At 40.3% G+C, this 21,433-nt stretch overlaps 1 protein-coding gene across 4 annotated transcripts; it reads left to right on the top strand.

The window, feature by feature from the left end:
- Positions 1 to 1,669: 1,669 nt before the first annotated feature.
- On the top strand, positions 1,670 to 21,166 carry hsp90aa1.2 (heat shock protein 90, alpha (cytosolic), class A member 1, tandem duplicate 2). Of its 4 annotated transcripts, XM_034228608.1 has the most exons (12): positions 1,670 to 1,971; positions 2,874 to 3,020; positions 3,108 to 3,245; positions 12,513 to 12,741; positions 12,857 to 12,990; positions 13,074 to 13,391; positions 13,483 to 13,648; positions 17,760 to 17,950; positions 18,466 to 18,613; positions 18,723 to 18,991; positions 20,323 to 20,656; positions 20,739 to 21,166. In XM_034228608.1, exons 2-12 carry the CDS (start codon positions 2,874 to 2,876, stop codon positions 20,849 to 20,851), a joined length of 2,187 nt encoding a protein of 728 aa, XP_034084499.1. In that variant the 5' UTR covers positions 1,670 to 1,971; the 3' UTR covers positions 20,852 to 21,166. The 4 variants fall into 4 exon arrangements, with proteins under 4 accessions (XP_034084499.1, XP_034084500.1, XP_034084496.1 ...); XM_034228609.1 differs by lacking the exons at positions 12,513 to 12,741; positions 12,857 to 12,990; positions 13,074 to 13,391; ... (4 more) ...; positions 20,323 to 20,656; positions 20,739 to 21,166 and adding exons at positions 3,581 to 3,714; positions 5,084 to 5,383; positions 5,494 to 5,659; ... (3 more) ...; positions 6,724 to 7,057; positions 7,152 to 7,555 and having other exon boundaries at positions 1,671 to 1,971; positions 3,108 to 3,474; XM_034228605.1 differs by lacking the exons at positions 1,670 to 1,971; positions 2,874 to 3,020; positions 3,108 to 3,245 and adding exons at positions 8,773 to 8,939; positions 12,078 to 12,227 and having other exon boundaries at positions 12,375 to 12,741.
- Positions 21,167 to 21,433: the final 267 nt, after the last annotated feature.

Genomic DNA, 21,433 nt, shown 5'->3' with positions numbered 1-21,433 from the left:
GCAGCGTTGAAGTTCTGCAGCCATGCGTACAGAGAATATAGTCATGTGAGACAAAACTAGAAAAATAAACATAGTGTATAAAAACCCAATGAATGATAGACTTTATAGATAAAGTAAATCTATGTAATGCTGTTTCCTTCTAAAATAAAGATAACAACTAAGTAGCTGTAATTATAGGCTGGATAATCGAATATATAGGCAAATATATTTCTATAAAAGTGATATATAAAGTCACAATTGTATAGAATGAATACAATAAGCATATATTATATTTATTAAAGGTGCAATTGAATTTGTTAACCATCACCATCAAATGTTGTAAGCTATTACTCTTTACCCAGGGAAGAAGCAGCAACAAATGGTCAATCTTTGTATGATTAAAATATAGAAAAGCAATGGTTTAGTGTAATTAAAATAAAGAAATCAATGTGGTCACACACAGTAAAAAATGGGAAATCTGGCTCATTCCTTCAGAAAATATAATCTTAAAGTATTTGCAACAGTTCTTCATGTTTCTCAGTGTTATTCAGCCTCTAAGTGAGGATATATTTCTATTATATAACAGATCTGTGGAAAGTGTAATACACTGCCATCCTCTGGTCAGCTGAAGTCATTAACACCCACACGAGACAATAGCTCTTCTATCTTATACAAGGTTTAATTTACTGTAACGTTGTTTATTGCAAATGTTATAGGGGTATTAGTAGCAGCAGTGCCCCTTTTTACATTATATTGTAGCCTAGTTAAGCTTTGCAAATTTGCCAATTTCAATATACAAAACATTTCTAAATTGTACTGTTACTAGCCATAAGACACACATGTCGAAGTTCCAGGACAGAGACTACATTGCTACAATGTTTTTACCCTAATTCCACCTAATGTTACCTCTTGATGTCATAACAAGGCCTGTTAATCATCCCCAAAACATTCAAAGTTGCAACTGTGGCCAATACACTCTGAAATGTGTTCATGTTAAGATGTCTGATTCTGTTTAGTCCATAAGATAGGGCTGAAAGATCTAATAAATGTCATGATTATGGGGTTTGGTTGATAGTTTTATTTTTAAATGCATTTTCCTCCTTGTGTCTTGTCTGGTTGTACTTCCTGTGTTTCCCTCCTGTGCCTGATTGTCTTTAGTGTTCACATGCTGCCTCTGTGTTTCACCTCCCCCAGTTGTGTCTTGTCTTGTGATTACCCTTGTGTGTATGGTTTGTGAATGTTTAGTTTTTCTTAGTCATCAGCTTTTTATAAATTAAAGCGTGCCTTGTGTTATACTCCAATACTTGCCTCCCCTATTTTGTCCTGCATTTGGGTCCTGCCTTCCTTACCCCACCGTGACAATACTTGTTCTATCAAAGATCTTTAGTAGTGTTTATTCATATTAATTATATTAATACATCACATATACAAATAATAACTTAAGTACAATTGTTTAATGTGTAGCTCAACTCTGAGATTACCCCCAATCTCACACACCTACAAAATAAATGGGCCTGCTCAACATAGGAGGCCCTAAAGTGTGTGTGAGGCACAGACAGCAGCTGATAGCAAAAGGCCTGGACAGCTGTGACGATAGCAGGGGGGTATGGGGCCTAAGAGTTTTAGATAGGCTATCAGGGCAGCTCTGAATGTGATTGACAGGCACTGCTTGTGACTCCGCTGCCCTATAAGGGCACATAAACTTTAGGGCTCTCACAACCCCCTTCCAGGCCTTTCCTTTACACCCCCCCTTAAAGTAGTGAACACATTTTCTGGAAGCTTCTGAATGGGAGCTTCTAGAAACCACCCCTTGAGTATAAAAAGACACCAGCTTGTTGTGAGTGCTGCATTGATTCACTTGAACACATCAAGGGAGAGTTAACTGCCCAGGAGAGGAGCAGCAAGCACACTTGGAGCTCTTCAATCATTTGAGGAGAACACATTTTACAAGGTTTCATCAAGAAGCGACTGTAGGAATACATTATTTTCAAGGTAAGACTTAAACATATCACATTAAGTACAGCTATGTTTTTTGCATTGCAAAGTTAAAATGTATATGGTGTTATATTTTACTAGTTGATTAAAGGAGAACACAGTAAGAACAGCAAGAATACTTGCTTCATTTTAGAATACATGAAAATTAAACAATTGTATGATAAAATTGTGCAAATGTAACCAAAAGTACACTTATCAGTATATCAGGTATTTTTTGTGTGGCATAGTAGCACATTTACCATTACTCTCTAAGTGAGATTGTAACATGCAGGGAACACATGGCAAGCAGGGTGACCCTACAGTATGTGTGAGAGCAATGGCGGAAGATCATGGAGACCGGCTGGCACAAACAGCAGGCACAGCAGCTTCACATGCTGGTGCAAAAAACATTACAGAAGTGCGATTTGTTAGAATGTAATTTAGTCAAACTAACTTTTTGTTAGGCCTATTTTCATGTTGAAGGTTTGAAGAAATTATACCATCAGACAATTTCATTTCTCATTCGCAATAAATCATTCATGTTCCACAGTTGTAGAACATTAATGTAGAACAGATGTCGTTTTCTTTACTAGGTGATATACCTTCATTTAAAATTTTAAATAAAGGTGTTGAATGACAAAGCAGGAAAGCTTTGGGGGTTGGGGAAGGCACCAGAACTCCACCCATTAAGCAAATGGCAGCTTTGATTGACAGATGGAACAGGTGTTCATCTGCAATAGCTGACCACTTCATGCCACGAGGCTGTCTTTTACAAGGGGGGGGGGGGTCAATAAAACAGCAGGAGGCACGGTTTCAACACACACATTACAATTGTATTTTAGAGCAAATTATCATGTCTAAGCGTAAGAAGCATATTTATGAATGCAGAATAACTCAATGTTATATGTGGCTCTTTTTAGATGCCTGCCGCCGGAAACGTTGTGGAGGAGGATGTGGAGACCTTTGCTTTCCAGGCTGAGATTGCTCAGCTGATGTCTCTTATCATCAACACCTTCTACTCAAACAAAGAGATCTTCCTTAGAGAGCTCATCTCCAATTCCTCAGATGTAAGTAAAATCAGCCCTTTTATCATTTAAATGTGGAAGCCCTCCCATGTTAGCAAGCATCACCATTTCACAATGTTATCCCTTTAGGCCCTGGACAAAATCAGATATGAAAGCTTGACAGACCCCACCAAACTTGAGTCCTGCAAAGACCTGAAAATCGAAGTGAGGCCCGACGTGCTTGCTCGCACACTTACCTTGATTGACACTGGTGTCGGCATGACCAAGGCTGACCTGATCAACAACCTGGGCACAATCGCCAAGTCTGGTACCAAGGCTTTCATGGAGGCTCTGCAAGCTGGAGCCGACATCTCCATGATCGGTCAGTTTGGTGTGGGTTTCTACTCCGCATACCTTGTGGCTGAGAGGGTGACAGTCATTACCAAGCACAACGATGACGAGCAATACATTTGGGAGTCTGCAGCTGGAGGCTCATTCACAGTCAAAGTGGACTCTGGTAAGTTCCCTCTTTGATATGATAATAAATATTCAATAATTTGCATGATAGTTATAATTTGACTCATAATCCAGTTCTCATCATTGATTTGTATTGCTACTTCTAGGAGAGTCCATTGGCAGAGGCACAAGAGTTATCCTTTACCTCAAAGAAGATATGACAGAATACTGTGAGGATAAGCGCGTCAAGGAAGTTGTGAAGAAGCACTCCCAGTTCATTGGCTACCCTATTACACTTTTTGTAAGTTGTACCTTCCTTTACCAAGAATACACATTCAGACCTAAAACTTACTGTGACCTATGATATTTACACAGAGGTGGGAGTAAGTCCTACACATGCAAGTCATGAGCAAGTCTTAACCTACAAGTCTTAAGCAAGTTCCAAGTCACTGTGGTGAGAGTCAAGCAAGTCATTGCTCAGGTCAAGCAAGTCATACGAAATTCTGATGAATAACCCCAGTGTCCGCATTTAAATCAGTTAAAATATTGTGGTTATGAAAAGTTTTATTTTCAACATAAACAGCAATGGAGAGTGGGGCGCTGAAATGATAACCCTATAAGTTCTAAAAGGGCTCTATGATAACAGGAGTACAACACAAATATTTGACAACATGTTAAGCCTCCTGCCCTGGCTCCACTTCAGCAGGGTCAGAGTATTTCTCTTGTCTAAGGTGTTCTCATATGACCTTGACTCATTGTTTTCCTAACTGTCTGTGCACAAAGAAATATTGCATCTAAGCCAATACAACGGAATAGTGTACCAGGGTACATGATATGTTTGTGTGCAGACAGTGCGACATTAAGATGAAACTAATTTTTTTCATTTGGGAACACCCACATATACATATGGAGTTGGCCAGATGTGTGTAAATTACTGTTCATGGTAATTTGAAAACAAATGCCATTGTCGGACACACCGAAGACACACACAGCAGAGCCGAGCACAAACACACACGCATATCATGTGCCTTAGCGACTGGACATCTCCTTCATAAAACGAGTAATAGGGGGATTAATCGTGGAGTTCGGTGGGTGTGGTTTAAAAAGTAGCAGCCTGCGGTCGCTCTTTAGCTGTTTTTAATTCAAGTAAGTGAAGGCGTTGCGTAAAAGGCACAGCTCTTTGTGCGCTGGTGCTGCACTTCTCAGAGGCGAATGAGAGTCCGAGTTAGAAATATATCTAAAATAATGTTATGGACTGCCATTTCCCAACATAAACATAACAGTCTGCAATGAAACGGCTGTCTCCTGTGTGCTCCACTTCCTACTTGGCGCTCCAAAAAAAAAAAGATACTGTATCTCGTTCGCACGAGAAAAACGGAAACTCTGATTAACTTTCTCGTGCGAACGAGATACAGTATCTTTTTTTTTTTCATTGCCCTTTAGGGGCTCCGTAAAATACAAATGCAAATATTTAATTTAGTCCTTTTCGAGTAATCTGTCTCAAGTCATGAATACCAAGTCAAAGTCAAGTCTTTAATCAATGTTAGTCAACCAAGTCTCAAGTCCAAAAATATGCGAGTCAAGTCATGTGACTCGAGTCCCCCACCTCTGTATTACTATTTACACACACAAACTAATTCCTAAACCACCACTCTTTCCATATATTCAAGGTGGAGAAGACAAGAGAGAAGGAAGTGGACCTTGAAGCGGGAGAAGAGGAAGTTGATAAAGATGCCGCTGAGGACAAGGACAAACCTAAGATTGAGGATGTAGGCTCCGATGAGGATGAGGACACAAAGGAGAGCAAGAACAAGAGGAAGAAGAAGGTCAAGGAGAAGTACATTGATGTCGAGGAGCTGAACAAGACCAAGCCAATCTGGACCCGTAACCCTGATGACATCACCAATGAAGAGTATGGCGAGTTCTACAAGAGTCTCACCAACGACTGGGAGGATCATCTCGCTGTCAAGGTAAGCCGGGTTTACTGATGATTAACTTGCAAAAAAGTATCAACAAAATACCTATTTTATCCTCTCTTATATTGATTTAAAGCTAATACCTTATTTGTTGTCTCTTGCAGCATTTCTCGGTGGAGGGTCAGCTCGAGTTCCGGGCTTTGCTATTCATTCCCAGAAGAGCTTCATTTGACCTCTTTGAGAACAAGAAGAAGAAGAACAACATCAAGCTGTACGTGCGCAGGGTCTTCATCATGGACAACTGTGATGAGCTCATCCCTGAGTACCTCAGTGAGTTAAATAAGTCTATATTACATGCCATTCAAATAGTAATGGCTTCAAAATGATGCACTCTAGCTCCCATAAGTCTTGATTGTTTGTCAAATGTGTGCTTTTGTTACATTACATTTGTATGGCTTTGAAAGGCTAAGCATTATTTTTTCTTTTCAGACTTCATCAAAGGTGTGGTGGACTCTGAGGATCTTCCCCTGAACATTTCCAGAGAGATGCTGCAGCAGAGCAAGATCCTGAAGGTCATCCGTAAAAACCTGGTCAAGAAATGCATGGAACTCTTCACTGAACTCTCTGAGGACAAGGAAAACTACAAAAAGTACTACGATCAGTTCTCCAAGAACATCAAGGTAGGAATTTATGAATTTAACTCTAACCCTTGTGACAGGACATTTTCAAATTTGCAGTTGAATTTTAATAACCTATCACTTTCTGTTGTAGCTTGGCATCCACGAAGACTCCGCGAACAGGAAGAAGCTTTCTGACATGCTGCGTTACTTCACCTCAGCCTCTGGAGAGGAGATGGTTTCCCTTAAAGACTATGTGTCACACATGAAGGACAACCAGAAACACATCTACTACATCACTGGTTGGTTTTCAACTCACTTATTTTTCTATATTGTTGCCTAACATTTAAAAAATAAGTCATTTAGTGATTACCATATTGATTTAATCAATTCATTTTACTTTTTTCAGGTGAGACCAAAGACCAGGTGGCCAACTCTGCCTTTGTGGAGCGCCTTCGCAAAGCCGGCCTTGAGGTTATTTATATGATCGAGCCCATCGATGAGTACTGCGTCCAGCAGCTGAAGGAGTATGATGGCAAGAACCTGGTTTCAGTGACCAAGGAAGGCCTGGAGCTGCCAGAAGATGAGGCCGACGTGAAGAAGCAGGAGGAGCTGAAAACCAAATTTGAAAACATTTGCAAGATCATGAAGGACATTCTCGACAAGAAGATTGAAAAGGTCAGGGGAAATGACTGAAACATTTCTTAAATGTTGATGTTGCTATAATAGTCCATTTTGTTTGATCATGACAATAATACAACATTTTATTTATAACAGGTCACAGTGTCCAACCGCCTGGTCTCTTCCCCCTGCTGCATTGTCACAAGCACCTACGGCTGGACAGCTAACATGGAGAGGATCATGAAGTCTCAGGCCCTGAGAGATAACTCCACCATGGGCTACATGACGGCTAAGAAGCACCTGGAGATCAACCCTTTGCATCCAATTGTTGAAACGTTGAGGGAGAAGGCAGAGGCCGACAAGAACGATAAGGCCGTGAAGGATCTGGTCATCCTCCTTTACGAGACCTCCCTGCTGTCTTCAGGATTCACATTGGAGGACCCACAGACGCATGCCAACCGCATCTACAGAATGATCAAGCTGGGTCTTGGTAGGTTTATTTCTCTGACAACTGACATAACAGAAATGTGTCTTTTCCATATTATTGTGTCTTTGGTTGCTAATAAATGCATTCTCATTCACAGGCATTGATGATGATGATTCTGCAGTTGAAGACGTCATTCAGCCTGCTGATGAAGATATGCCAGTCTTGGAAGGAGATGATGACACATCAAGAATGGAGGAAGTTGACTAAACGATTAAGATAATCTTTCCCGTTTCCTTATTATTTTTGTAATATCGCCTCAAATAGACATGTCAATCTAACACAAATCAAATTTCTTGAACAGTATTAACTAATCACTACAAGTTAATTAATGGAATGAATGTAGGCCAGTGTGGCTTTGTCTGCATTGTATCAGCTGCTTCTATAAAACTACTGACTACCATTAAGAGTTATATAAAGTCACTGTACATTTGACTTGTGTCTCTTTTTGTAACAATTTTTTTTTATGAAATGCCTTCAAATTTGTAATAAAAATTATTAAAACATAAGAGCTGCCATCTTGATTACTGAACGATGCATGCTGTTTTTCATCATATTGTTTGCTTCTAAAATGGTCATAAGGTAAGAGAATTAACTTATCAATTGTATCTTGTAATTTATTAAATGTTCTGGAAATTTCAGTAGGGGAGAGTGGGGTAAGTTGAGCCATTTTTTAGTTATGCTGTCCTCTAAGCAAGGAGAAATTATACATAGTAAAAATGAAAACACACACCTATAATTCAGGATGTCTCCTATCAATGGCAATGACAAGAATTCATATTTGATCAAGGGCAGTGAAAATATTACTTCTTAAAAAAAAAAAGTGGTCTTGTGGCTCAACTTGCCCCGGGTTAGGGGTAAGTTGAACCACTTTTCAAACCTGGGCATACCTACAACAAATCTTAAAGGTAACTATAAACGATAAATAACAAACCAAATACAAGTTTAGTTTTTCAAATATTTTTAATATAAATTTCGATTGAATTGAAAAGTAATCATACAAATGGTGATACAATTTCATACCAAACAAAGGGGAAATTCAACTTTAAATGTAGCTACAATGAGCTCTTATCAACTTGGCCTACTTTCATTCATTTCTCTATTGGAAAAACTGGCTCAACTTACCCCAAGGCCCGTGGTTCACTTTACCCCATAGCCACCATTTTAGAAAAAATAGCCTAGCATTAAAATTCAGTGTCATCTTTAGCTAATGATTCACATGGTTTAATACGCTGCCAACACATCAACATATACAATGTGTTTAAACCTGGATTGTTTTTTTTACATGACAGCCGATATAGCTGACATCTAGAAAATGTACTTTGACAAGCAAAACACTTTTTTTGTAAAAATGTTTACTTACCAGACCACAATGAGCATATCTCTTTCACAGGCAATGAGAAATGGGTGGAGCTTGCATAATTTCTGGTCACGTGAATACAACTATAAGGCGTTGCCTGGTTACAGGGGGTGGTTCAATTTACAGTAGTGGCAGTGGCATGCAGTAGTGGCAGTGGCATGCAGTGTTTAAGGGAGAAGGGGGTCAATTGAGCCATACTGGCTCAATTGACCCCCTTCTCCCCTAAACACTGCCACTGCATGGTTCATTCTAGTTATTCTGCCCCCGCACGCCTTCGTCAGATCCCCTCCTTTAGTCCAGCCTCCTCAAGCCATAAATGGACAGAGGCGAGTACACACATCATGATTGACAGCACACATAGCCTATCAGCTGCCATCACAGAGCTGTAGAGAGAGGAAGATTCCAGATGGTTCTGGACGCTCAGGTCGGGAGGATTTCTCGAAGGGGATATAAAAGCTGCAAGGGGAACCTGTCAGCAGTCCACATCTTAACTTAAGTCCACACGGGAGTCTTCGATACAGGACCAAGGTAAATTATTGAAATATTTCTTTACTATTATAAAAATAATAACGAGATGCCTAAATGTAATATAACACTTTCATGGTTAATGTAAGCCAATATCAGCTTAGTTATGATATAGGTAAAGCTTAACCGTTGTCCATCAATACTGGTATTTTATAAATGACTAATAATATTCTGACATGCCTGGATTTCAATGGTGATGCAACTAAATCTAGTTAATGTGCATAGTTTTATTAACGGCTCATAACAATACTGTTGCAACCAGAGGCTGGTTATTTCAATGTACGTTTACAAATCAAGATTTGTAACGGTTATTAATTGCTCCTACATGTCAGCGTTTTTTTTGCACACGTCCAAACTTTTTCCAATATAATTTGGTAACTATCCTTCCTGCCTGACATTACCTGTGCACCTCTCTGGGGGACAGCAGCCACATGATGCAAAAGAGGTGCACTTCAGGCAGGAATTATGTTAAGTGGCACACAATTGACAACCAAGACCACATTTCCTGAGCAGAGAGTCTTTCATTCCTCAGTTCAAACAAAGTGAATGAAAGGCGACCATTTACAGATCCTCATCAGATGGCCATGAGGAGGAGCTTTCGATTCTTATGGAAACTGCTAGAGTTCTGCTCGCCTTTTGGTACCTTCTAGAAACTTGCAACTCACCTGGGGAACCGGAAGGGGGAGCCATTTTAACTGCTGCTTAAAAGTAATCCAGAGCCACGTGCTCCTCCGATAAACCAACAACTCATTGTATCTATTTAAACATGAAAGCTTAATTGCACTGTTACTATCTATTAACATGTGTGGTTGAAAAGTTAAAACGTTATTTTGTTTTATGCAGCAGTGGAAACAAATTAATTAAATATCTTGACAGTTTGGATTATTTTATTTTTTATTTAGTGATATAGGAGTTACAAGACAAGTGCATACAAGTACAGTGTCACATATACTCGGAAGACAATAAGAAGCATTTACAAGTAAAGACAAATAACAAATTACAAAATATACATGGAGACAAAAAAATAAAACAAACAGTGTGTCTGTGTGTGCATTTGAGGGATTAAAAGAAAGTAATAAATGACACAATTAAAATGATATGAGAGTAACAATATAATAGTCATGTATACTAGGGGTGGGGGGGGGGCATGTAAATTACAGTTTGGATTAATAAAATCTGCTGAGTACAATTCACTTTCTACACGCTCAATATTTCTTTTTTATTGTATTTGCAGGAAATGAAATGCATATTATGCAACTTGTGTATAGACGGAAGCGGGTGGAATTAGTGTCACTTGCCAAAGATGGATTATAGGCAGGTGGAGCTGAGCATAGCTGGACAGTCTGTCACACCACCTGTCCCCACCCCCCTGCACAAGTGATGCATTACTGTTGCGTTTCTCATGTTACTTCTCATTACTGATGTTAACTGAACTTATTATTTGGTCTGGATTTTGTTACTGCCCAGGGGCGGACTGGCCATCTGTAGAATCTGGAGAACCACAGAACGGCCGGTCGTCAAGCGGCGTTGACGGCCGGCACTTTAAAAAAAAAGAAGGTTTAACGTCATTTAAATTGCGCTGACAGCCGACAGAGGGCGACAGCGGCCGCTAATGCAGTTGTGTGGTTTTTATGTCAAATAATCACACACGAAGAAGAAAAAAGACCGGCCACATGAAAAGAAGGGATTAGACGCCACGGCAGACAGGGAGAATGAAAAAACATGGTTAAAAATCAAAGAAAACGAAAAGAAAAAGGTGGGGCCGAGAAGGCAAGAGAAAAAAAGATGAAGTCACTCGCAGGTGAAGCATATAAATGTGGCAAATTGACAGACCTTTTTGGCAGCAGCGCTGCTACAAGCACTATCAGCAGCAGCAGCTTAGAACAAGTGCAAGATGATGATGAGAATGATGAGGGCGCGAGTTCAGATATACAGCCAGCCTCCTGCGTTCATGATGAGGGACAGAGTTGAGCTGCTGGAAGAACCAGCTCAACTGGCACGTATACAAGTGCAGGGCAAGAGCAAGAGGTGGGTGAGAATTATCCCTTGAACTCAGTAGCGTTTTCTCCTGGAGGCCAAGGGATGCCAGGCTTCCCCTGTTTTTTTTTGTATTGTAGTTATAATATTAATAAATACATAAAAACACTTCGTTTAGTTTCGGTAATTATGCTGCCGGCCCGTCTCTCCCCCATTCTCTTTGAGTATTTTACAAAGAGTGAAACAGCGCCCCTCTAGATGTTATGGTGAAACAGTAGATTGCACTCTGTTGTGAGAGGAGGCCAGCCGAAATTGGCTTCCCTTGGTGAGAAAAAATGGAGGGATTGACCAATCAGATGAGGCTCACGTCATGCCTCACAATCCAACCAAATCGCATCAACTTCAGTTCGTACTGTAACTGTCATCACTGCCCTTAAAAAGTAGCAAGCAACTGAAGCAAGTGCAATTATGGAGGGTGGAGTATTTCATCAAAAATAATTTTACTAAACTTCCGCTACAGCAGCAACTAAAAATGAAATCTGATACCAGGCCAATGCCCAAACTGGAGCTGTGTACTGAGATGAAAAAAGGAGCAAATCGGACGTAAAACGTTAAATAATAAACAGCGGATTTCTAACATTTGACATTTCATGTGGCCGGACTGGGTCAGTTTCCAGGGCTGAATTTTAGTCCCAGTCCCTGTTACTGCCTATGACTTGTGGTTTACCTATGACTTGTGGTTGACAATGTTAATGGATACTCATTAACTTAACAACCATATAAGAAAAGCTGATCTTCTTTGTGGCGTTGATTTTGTTTTAATTGTATGGTGTAACTTAAATTATTTGCCGATTAGTGTGACAGTGTAGTGACTCACAGAGCTGCAGACAATCTACAGACCAATGAAAATTTTGCGAGCACACACAGGGCTAACCTGCCTGTAAAAATGTAAAAGAAAGTATAAGAAAGAGTCATAAATAAGTGTCAAACATCTCCTCAATGGGCAATGCATTAATTTTTCTAATTTAAATAATTATGTTGGCCTTGCTTTATGGACACAAACGGTGCCAGCGGATCATACAGAGCATTTATTTTGTGTGTTCATTTGTAATCCATGATATATGCATGTTCTAAAAATAGTCATTTGTTCCCTCTGCTGCTTAGATGTCTGAATCACACGACCAACCAATGGAGGAGGAGGTTGAGACGTTTGCATTCCAGGCTGAGATTGCTCAGTTGATGTCCTTGATCATCAACACTTTCTACTCCAACAAAGAGATCTTCCTTAGGGAGCTTATCTCCAACTCCTCAGATGTAAGTTTGTCATAGCATTAGGCTGAAGGTGTTTCCTTTTAATCTCATGTTGTGTCTAAAAAGTTTGAGTTTATTTCACAAATCTCTGAATAATAGAAAGTTATTTAAATTTCTATCCACACTTATAGCTTTTTGTCTTTCCCCCAGGCCCTGGACAAAATCCGCTATGAGAGTCTCACTGACCCCACTAAACTTGATAGTGGCAAGGACCTAAAAATCGAAGTCATTCCCAACAAAGAGGGACGTACACTTACCTTGATTGACACTGGTATCGGCATGACCAAGGCTGACCTGATCAACAACCTGGGCACAATCGCCAAGTCTGGTACCAAGGCTTTCATGGAGGCTCTGCAAGCTGGAGCCGACATCTCCATGATCGGTCAGTTTGGTGTGGGTTTCTACTCATCATACCTAGTGGCTGAGAGGGTGACCGTCATTACCAAGCACAACGATGACGAGCAATACATTTGGGAATCCTCTGCTGGAGGCTCATTCACAATCAAAGTGGACAACTGTAAGTATTATAAGGCCCTTACTTTATTGCTAATAACAATTGATCTCTAGCGATAAAGGGGTACCTACAGGAGGTTACATGTAACGTGCATTGACCCGTCTTTTTTTCTATGTAGCTGAGCCCATTGGGCGTGGCACTAGGGTGATCCTACACTTGAAAGAAGACCAGATCGAATACGTAGATGAGAAAAGAGTCAAGGAGATTGTGAAAAAACACTCGCAGTTCATTGGCTATCCGATCACACTCTTTGTAAGTCCTCATTTAAGTTGTTTAAGGAAATAAATCACATTAATTAGCCTGATAGCCATTGACTGAGTTCTATATGAATTTAGGTGGAGAAAGAGCGTGACAAGGAGGTGAGTGACGACGAGGCAGAAGAGGAAAAGGAAAAAGACAAGGATGAAGAAGAGGACAAGGACGAGGACAAACCCGAGATTGAGGACGTCGGGTCTGATGAGGAGCACGACCACGACAAGTGTTCAGACAAGAAGAAGAAGAAGAAGAAGATCAAGGAGAAGTACATTGACCAGGAGGAGCTGAACAAGACCAAACCCCTGTGGACGCGTAACCCTGACGACATCACTAATGAGGAGTATGGAGAGTTCTACAAGAGTCTCACCAACGACTGGGAAGACCACCTTGCTGTCAAAGTAGGGCCCCTAAATGATTCTTTATCCATATGTAATAAAAGTAGTGAGATTTTAACTTGAATACTGACCTAATGGATCGTCTTTCTCACAGCACTTTTCCGTAGAGGGTCAGCTGGAATTCCGCGCTCTGCTCTTTGTTCCTCGCCGCGCTCCCTTCGACCTCTTTGAGAACAAGAAGAAGAAGAACAACATCAAGCTGTACGTGCGCAGGGTCTTCATCATGGACAACTGCGAGGAGCTCATCCCTGAGTACCTCAGTGAGTATTAACTCAAGCCACAAAATACTAGCGTATACTAGGCCTGTCGCAATAAGCAATTAATTGACTTATCGTACAATAAATAAAAATGAACTCGATAACTTTCCTGACCTCGATAAATTGCCGTTTACATGCGTGTTTGTTTACATAAGGATGTGACCAGCATTTTAGCCAGGTGCGCTGTGGCTGCCGGCCAGGCGCGCTGTGAGGGGCGGGGCTCACACACATCCAGGTCAGGACTAGTGTTAATTTCGTCAGCTATTTTTTTTATTTAGTTTTAGTCTTAGTCCTGTGTTAAATTTTCTTTTTAGTTTTAGTCATATTTAGTCACCTTCATCCTGTTTTTATTTAGTCAAGTTTTAGTCGACTAAAAGTCTGATCATTTTAGTCAAAGAAAACTAATTATTTTATTCTACTTTTTGTCAATGAACACTGTTGAGTCTTTTTTAGTCATCAGATTATATAGAACATTTCAGTCAAACTAGTCTAGCCAAAATCAATAATTTGTCATTTTAGTATATATAAATAAATAAGATTATATCTTGTCCTTATTTGATGAAAAACACAGGTTGAATGATTAAGAAGCTTTACAGAGAGTATCTGGTCAGGTTTGTGGTGTTTTTACCAGCTGTGTTATGGCCACATTGCTTCCCTTCTGATTAGGGATGCACGATATTGGTTTTTTGAAACCGATACCGATAACTTCCTGCTTCTCAAGACCGATACCGATAATTAAAAAAAATGTACGCCACTAATTATTTTACCGCGATTAACGCATGTGTATTTTTTTTCCTTGGCCGCCCCGTAGTTTCAGAGCGCATCGAGTTTAAAATACCATCTACAAGCTGATGCTGACAGCCCCGCTCCTGCCGCCCGCTTGTGGCAGACCACACTTCCACGCTCACCGGCAGGCACCGACTGGCCATCTGGAGGACCGGGAGGGTGTGTGTATGTGTGGCCCGAGCGAGAGACCTTACGTGCATTGTTGTTGTTAGCATCTGGTGCTAGCTAGCTGCGCTAACGGATATAAGGAGCTGTTTAAATGAAAACAGAGGAGCGACATTTCGCCACAACTGCGCCGAGCACTTGACTTTATGCAGGAAGCCAGACAGTGGGACATTGTACGAAAAGTCAGCACACTCAGCACGGATAGTGCGCAACATGATTGCAGCGTCCAGGCAGCTCCGGTTCGAGCATATGCCTTGAGTTGCACATAGCTCCAACGCCCATACCACCGACGACATGTTTGTTTACTGTCCTAGCTTCACGGCCGCACACCATTAACGTCACAGCCAGGCATGAGTTAGGGAGCGCTGGATTTGTGAAGAACTCCCCTCTTCCTAAACCACTAATACCACAGTACTGGCAAAATGGGAGGAGCCGAGTGAAAAACAAGCGCCCCTCATCCCAATCCACCCACACCGCAGTATTTTTTCTTTTTTATATATTGTATATTATCGGGGCTATTAATACTGGAATCGGGTTTATCGGGATGACGTCCTAATATCGGGCCGATAATTATCGTGCATCCCTACTTCTGATGAAACAATGCATTCGCTTTTTTTCTCCGCCTCATTGTAGCGAAAATGGGCCCAAATATCACATCGTTTATTTCTCCCAAGCAGTGGTGGCGTTAGACTTTTTCGTTGTCAGTAATTTTGACGGACCGGATCGTAACATTTCCGTCATAATCCATTATTACCCGTCGAGTGCACAATTTATCACTCACTCGCGCTGACGGGGGGATATTCGGTTAATGCGAGTGCGACCACTGCTCCCAAGCCCTGTTGCCATTTCATTTTCTGTTAAATAAGGTTAGTTAGACCTGAGTCTTCCTGACAGTTCACAGTGTGCCGCTGCCCGGTGTAATTCAAATCTTCCGCCGCGCGCAGCACAGAATCACAGCTGCTGCCCTGCCGCAGCACCGGAAATGGAACTGCTGGGAGAAAAACTGACTATCAGAGATGTAACGTTATCTTTGATAATATTTCGTCTCCTCATTTTTCGTCAACGAAAGTAAAGAGAGATTTTGGCATAGTTTTTATTTAGTAAACTACATTTTCGTCTTGTCACTTTTCGTCAACGATATTACATGATGATTTCGTTGCAGTTATTGTTTACTGCCGTCTCGTTTTCGTCATGGAAAAAAAGGTCGTTGACGAACATATTTCGTCATCGTTTTAGTCAACGAAATTAACACTAGTCAGGACACACCGCGTGTAGCAGTGTAGCAGCCAAATGAATAATATAGAGACAAGCTGGAGACAACGTGTGACTTACTCGAGGGGAATCTGAAGTTAAATGTAATTTGTTGCAAAACCTAACTCCATCTCCGGTGTGGGAATATTTTGGATTTAAGCCAAATCAACGAGATGAACCTACGGACTTGAATGAGCCGGGCAGTGTTTCGCATTTGTTTTAAAAAGGTAGCAAGAAAAGCTAGCAATACGACCAACCTTAAACTGCGCCTGAAACACAACCACCCCATTCCGTTTTTCCAGCTGGGAGCAAACACGGCAGCTGGAGATGGAGAGCCTCCACCTTCCCGACAGTTTGCAATCAAAGATGCATTTGCCCGACAATGCAAACATGTTGGTGTTCCTTGCTCTAAATCTTTGAAATACAAATTTGGATATGGCCTGTTGAGGTTTTTTTTTTGCTTGTGAGACAATGTGAGCTCATATTTATTTATTTATATAAATAAATAAATATATTTATTATTTATTTAGCATATAGTAGGGCTGTCAGTCGATTAAAATATTTAATTGCGATTAATCGCATGATTGTCCATAGTTAATCGCAAATTAATCGCACATTTTTTATCTGTTCTAAATGTACCTTAGAGGAATATTTTTCAAGTTTTTAATACTCTTATCAACATATGAGTGGACAAATATGCTTTATGTAAATGTTTATCATTTGAACAATGACAAATATTCTCATGAATGGGCTGGCTGGCTGGCTGGCTGGCTATCATGTTGCACGCACTATCCGTGCTGACTTTTCATACAATGTCCCACTGTCTGGCTTCCTGCATAAAGTCAAGTGCTCGGCACAGTTGTCGGCGAAATGTCGCTCCTCTGTTTTCATTTAAACAGCTCCTTATATCCGTTAGCGCAGCTAGCTAGCACCAGATGCTAACAACAACAATGCACGTAAGGTCTCTCGCTCGCTCGGGCCACACATACACACACCCTCCCGGTCCTCCAGATGGCCAGTCGGTGCCTGCCGGTGAGCGTGGAAGTGTGGTCTGCCACAAGCGGGCGGCAGGAGCGGGGCTGTCAGCATCAGCTTGTAGATGGTATTTTAAACTCGATGCGCTCTGAAACTACGGGGCGGCCAAGGGAAAAAAATACACATGCGTTAATCGCGGTAAAATAATTAGTGGCGTACATTTTTTTAAATTATCGGTATTGGTCTTGAGAAGCCTCCCGATGGCCAGTCAGGGCCTGCCGGTGAGCGTGGAAGGAGCGGGGCTGTCGGCATCAGCTTGTAGATGGTATTTTAAAGTCGATGCTCTCTGAAACTACGGGGCGGCCGAGGACAAAAAATACACATGCGTTAATCGCGTTAAAATAATTAGTGGCGTACATTTTTTTGTGTGTTGTTAACGCGTTAACTTGACAGCCCTAATATATATATATATATATATATATATATATATATATATATATATATATATATATGAGAGAGAGCTCTGTTTTCCAGCCTGAGTCTATTTAATTTATTGTTTTGGTTGTGTGTGATTTAATTATTTTTTAATAATTTAATTCATTTGTTTATTTATGTATTTGAATATTATTTCACATTTCATTCGCAATGTTGAATGTTGAATGTTCAATAAAAAAGTTCTGTTTGAAAGGATGTTCTTGAATTATTATTATTATATATTATCATTATGTCAGTGGTCTAAGATGGTCTTACAACGGTGCCGACAATATTATCGTTTATCGCAATAATTTCCCGGAAAATGTATCGTACAACAAAATTAATTATCGTGACAGGCCTAGCGTATACTCTTCATAAATCACATAATCAGCTTATATAATTAAAATAACAAATAGACATTTGACTGTATGGCTGATCAGGTTGTCTTTATCCATCCTATCAGATTTCATCAGGGGTGTGGTGGACTCTGAGGATCTTCCCCTGAACATTTCCAGAGAGATGCTGCAGCAGAGCAAGATCCTGAAAGTGATCCGCAAAAACCTGGTGAAGAAGTGCATGGAACTCTTCACTGAACTCTCTGAGGACAAGGAAAACTACAAAAAGTACTACGATCAGTTCTCCAAGAACATCAAGGTTAGTGTTCTCACCTTGCACCGTCCAAGCCGTTAAGTGTTCCTAATCTTGTCACATTTAAACTGTTGGCAGCCACCTTGTGTTAAACCCTTGTGCCTTGGTTTGATACTTTGTTAATGTCCACACAAGTCCTGCAAAAATGTAATCTGAATTGTAACAGGATAGTGTGTTTGTAGAGTGCAAAGCTTGACAAAAACCTCTTGAATTGTAGAGAAATATTCCAGTTTGCACTTCAGACCTTTTTAATGTGTTAGCCATCTGTCTGATCCTTTGGCCATATTGCCCTAATGAAAAGCTGCTTTAAGTCTTGTTTGGTGTTCCTTAATGACATTACTTACACTTTATTAATGGTTAGTTCTTGGAGACAAATATCAGTGTATCTACTCTTTAATACTGAAATAGTTATGTAATTTTTTTTAACCAGAATGTAACACATTTAATTAATAAATGGATCTACTTATACAACGTTGCTTTCAAATGCATGTTACTGACATTACGTTTTATTTGTATTTCAGCTTGGCATCCATGAGGATTCTCAGAACAAAAAGAGGCTGTCTGAGCTGCTGCGATACTACACATCAGCTTCTGGAGATGAGCTGGTGTCCCTGAAGGACTATGTCACACGTATGAAGGAAAACCAGAAACACATCTACTACATTACTGGTGAGGACACTTCTCATCCTTATACTGTACATTTAGATTCAAAATAGTTTTGAAACGGGTGAACTGAGTTGGTTAATGTGTTAAAATATAAATGTGTTTTGTTTTTCAGGTGAGACCAAAGACCAGGTGGCCAACTCTGCCTTTGTGGAGCGCCTCCGCAAAGCCGGCCTCGAAGTTATTTACATGATCGAGCCCATCGATGAGTACTGCGTCCAGCAGCTGAAGGAGTTTGATGGCAAGAACCTGGTTTCAGTGACCAAGGAAGGCCTGGAGCTGCCAGAAGATGACGAGGAGAAGAAGAAGCAGGAGGAGAAGAATGCTCAGTACGAGAGTTTGTGCAAGATAATGAAGGATATCTTGGAGAAGAAAGTGGAGAAGGTGAGAGGATTTATAAACGAAACTACCTCAAAACAAATCATTAGGGGTTGTATAATATGTTGTTGATTGACCACTGTTGTGCAATTAAGGCGAGACACCCCAGGTGAATAGGGTAATTTTTTTTAACTTAAAGATATCAGCTAGAAATTTCTCCAGTTAATTACTTACAATAAGGCAATTGTTTTTTGTATAACAAGTTTTCTGAAATAGCATGTTTAAATATGCAAATTAGTCATTATCTCATTAAATATGCACATATTTTAACACATTTCAGGAACTGAAATCTGAACTTTGGATAAAGCCAGGTTCAAAATTCTTGTTTCATTTTGTAGTCATATTAGCATCTAAGGCTTTTACAGAAGGGATATTGGATATCTCTTTTTATCATTCCATAAATCAGAAAATACTGTCAACAGCCCTAAAATATCCATTTTCGCCTTTTTTTTTTTTTTTTTAGGTATAAAATGTTATATAATTCAGGCTATGAAAAATATATGAACAAACCCTTCTGTAAAAGCCTTCATAATATTGATAGGAATATAACTGGAAGGTTGGTGTCTCTACGTGCAACTGAAGTGGAAATTTCGAACTCAGAGTAGGAGAAAAAACTCATTTTGAGAAAAGGACCTTTAAAGATTGCAGTGAGGAGCTAGCTAAACCCTCTGTTCTTTGGATGACAGCTTGCGCATCGACGCACTCCGTGAAGGTATTTCATGTTCGGGGTCATTTGTGTTTTGTATAACCTTGCTTCGTGCAAGTGACAATTGTTGTCGTCTTCTCTGTAAATGTTTTTTTCGCCGTTCTTTTGCCATTTTGAGATTTAAATTTCTAGAGGAAAGCTAACCAGGAAGTGTTTTAGCACACCACGTGATGCATCTGAACGAATCACGTTGTCAGAAATTGACACCAGCCGATGAGATTTCGTTTCTTGGTTTAAGACCCCTTTGTGCTTTCACGATTGGTTGCTGATACAAAGGAAATGACCATATTTGGATCCGATGAGATTGTGCAGGAGAGACGGAGCTTTCCAGCGATATCTCTGATGACATGGTGCAAACAACGGTCGCGGTACTCTATGTTACGTTAGAATGCTAACTTTTGGTGAATTTAGGAGAAATCTACAGACGCAAATAGACAAACTATAGTAAAATAAACACTTAAATGTGTATTTTGTACGTTTTCCTTCCAAAAGCCTGAAAGAAAACATGTTATGGAATCAAAATAGCACAAAATCTCAAAATTGACCAGTGAATGAAAAACGATGTTTTTGCCTGCCGTGTCTCGCCTTAGGGCAGAAACTAACTGGTGTACATTTTTGTTGACATCCGCAGGTCACGGTGTCCAACCGCCTGGTGTCTTCCCCATGCTGCATCGTCACAAGCACCTACGGCTGGACAGCTAACATGGAGAGGATCATGAAGGCCCAGGCTCTCAGGGACAACTCTACCATGGGCTACATGGCTGCTAAAAAACACCTAGAGATCAACCCTGACCACCCCATCGTGGAAACCTTGAGGCAGAAGGCAGAGGTTGATAAGAATGACAAGTCTGTGAAGGATCTGGTCATCCTGCTCTTTGAAACTGCACTGCTCTCTTCTGGATTCACCTTGGAGGATCCCCAGACCCACTCCAATCGCATCTACAGAATGATCAAGCTCGGTCTCGGTGAGTATCTGTGTTTACGGACATTATATAAACAACTACCTGGCTTCTTTGACTAATCATGTTTTTCTTTTTCTTGTTTTAGGTATTGATGAAGATGATATGACACCAGATGAAGTCACCTCTGCGCTCACTGAGGACATGCCCCGTCTTGAAGGGGACGATGATGACACATCCAGGATGGAGGAGGTGGACTAGGCCTGTTTCTGTGGCCTCTTGGCTCTCAGAAGTAGTGTTATGTAACATGTAAAGTTTAATGTTGTAAATGAGCCTCTCCCCTCAACACCTTTTTCACACAGTTCTCCCCTTGATATGACCAGATTCAGATCCATTCCTCATAGGACTTTATATTTAAGTTGTCACGTTTAGTAACTTGAGTTTTCAATGCATTTTCTTTTTTATTTATTGACATTCCAATTTACTTTTTGTGTTCTTACTTTGATTGTAAATATACCAAAAATGTTAGTTATTTCAAAGGGGTTGGACTCATAAATAAAGGTTCGATATCTTGACTACCATGTTTTGTCATCCTTACTGACCCTCTGCAAAGTTTATAACACGGGGGCAATTCTAAAGACAATAATTCACAAATATACAGCTAATGACAGGACATTTAGTTAAATCCCATTTAAATGAAATTAGCGTTGTGTATATGATTCACAACACATAGACTAGCAATAGTTACATGCAACCTTTCAGTGTAAGATTTGTGAAATGTATCGTGCCAACAATATTAACTGAATCCTCCTAGAAATGCAATCTTTAGAAGACAGTCACTTA

The sequence above is a fragment of the Gymnodraco acuticeps genome, unplaced genomic scaffold (genome assembly GCF_902827175.1).
Source record: "Gymnodraco acuticeps unplaced genomic scaffold, fGymAcu1.1, whole genome shotgun sequence".
Lineage (NCBI taxonomy): Eukaryota > Metazoa > Chordata > Actinopteri > Perciformes > Bathydraconidae > Gymnodraco > Gymnodraco acuticeps.
This window is presented reverse-complemented; position numbering and strand designations above follow the sequence as displayed.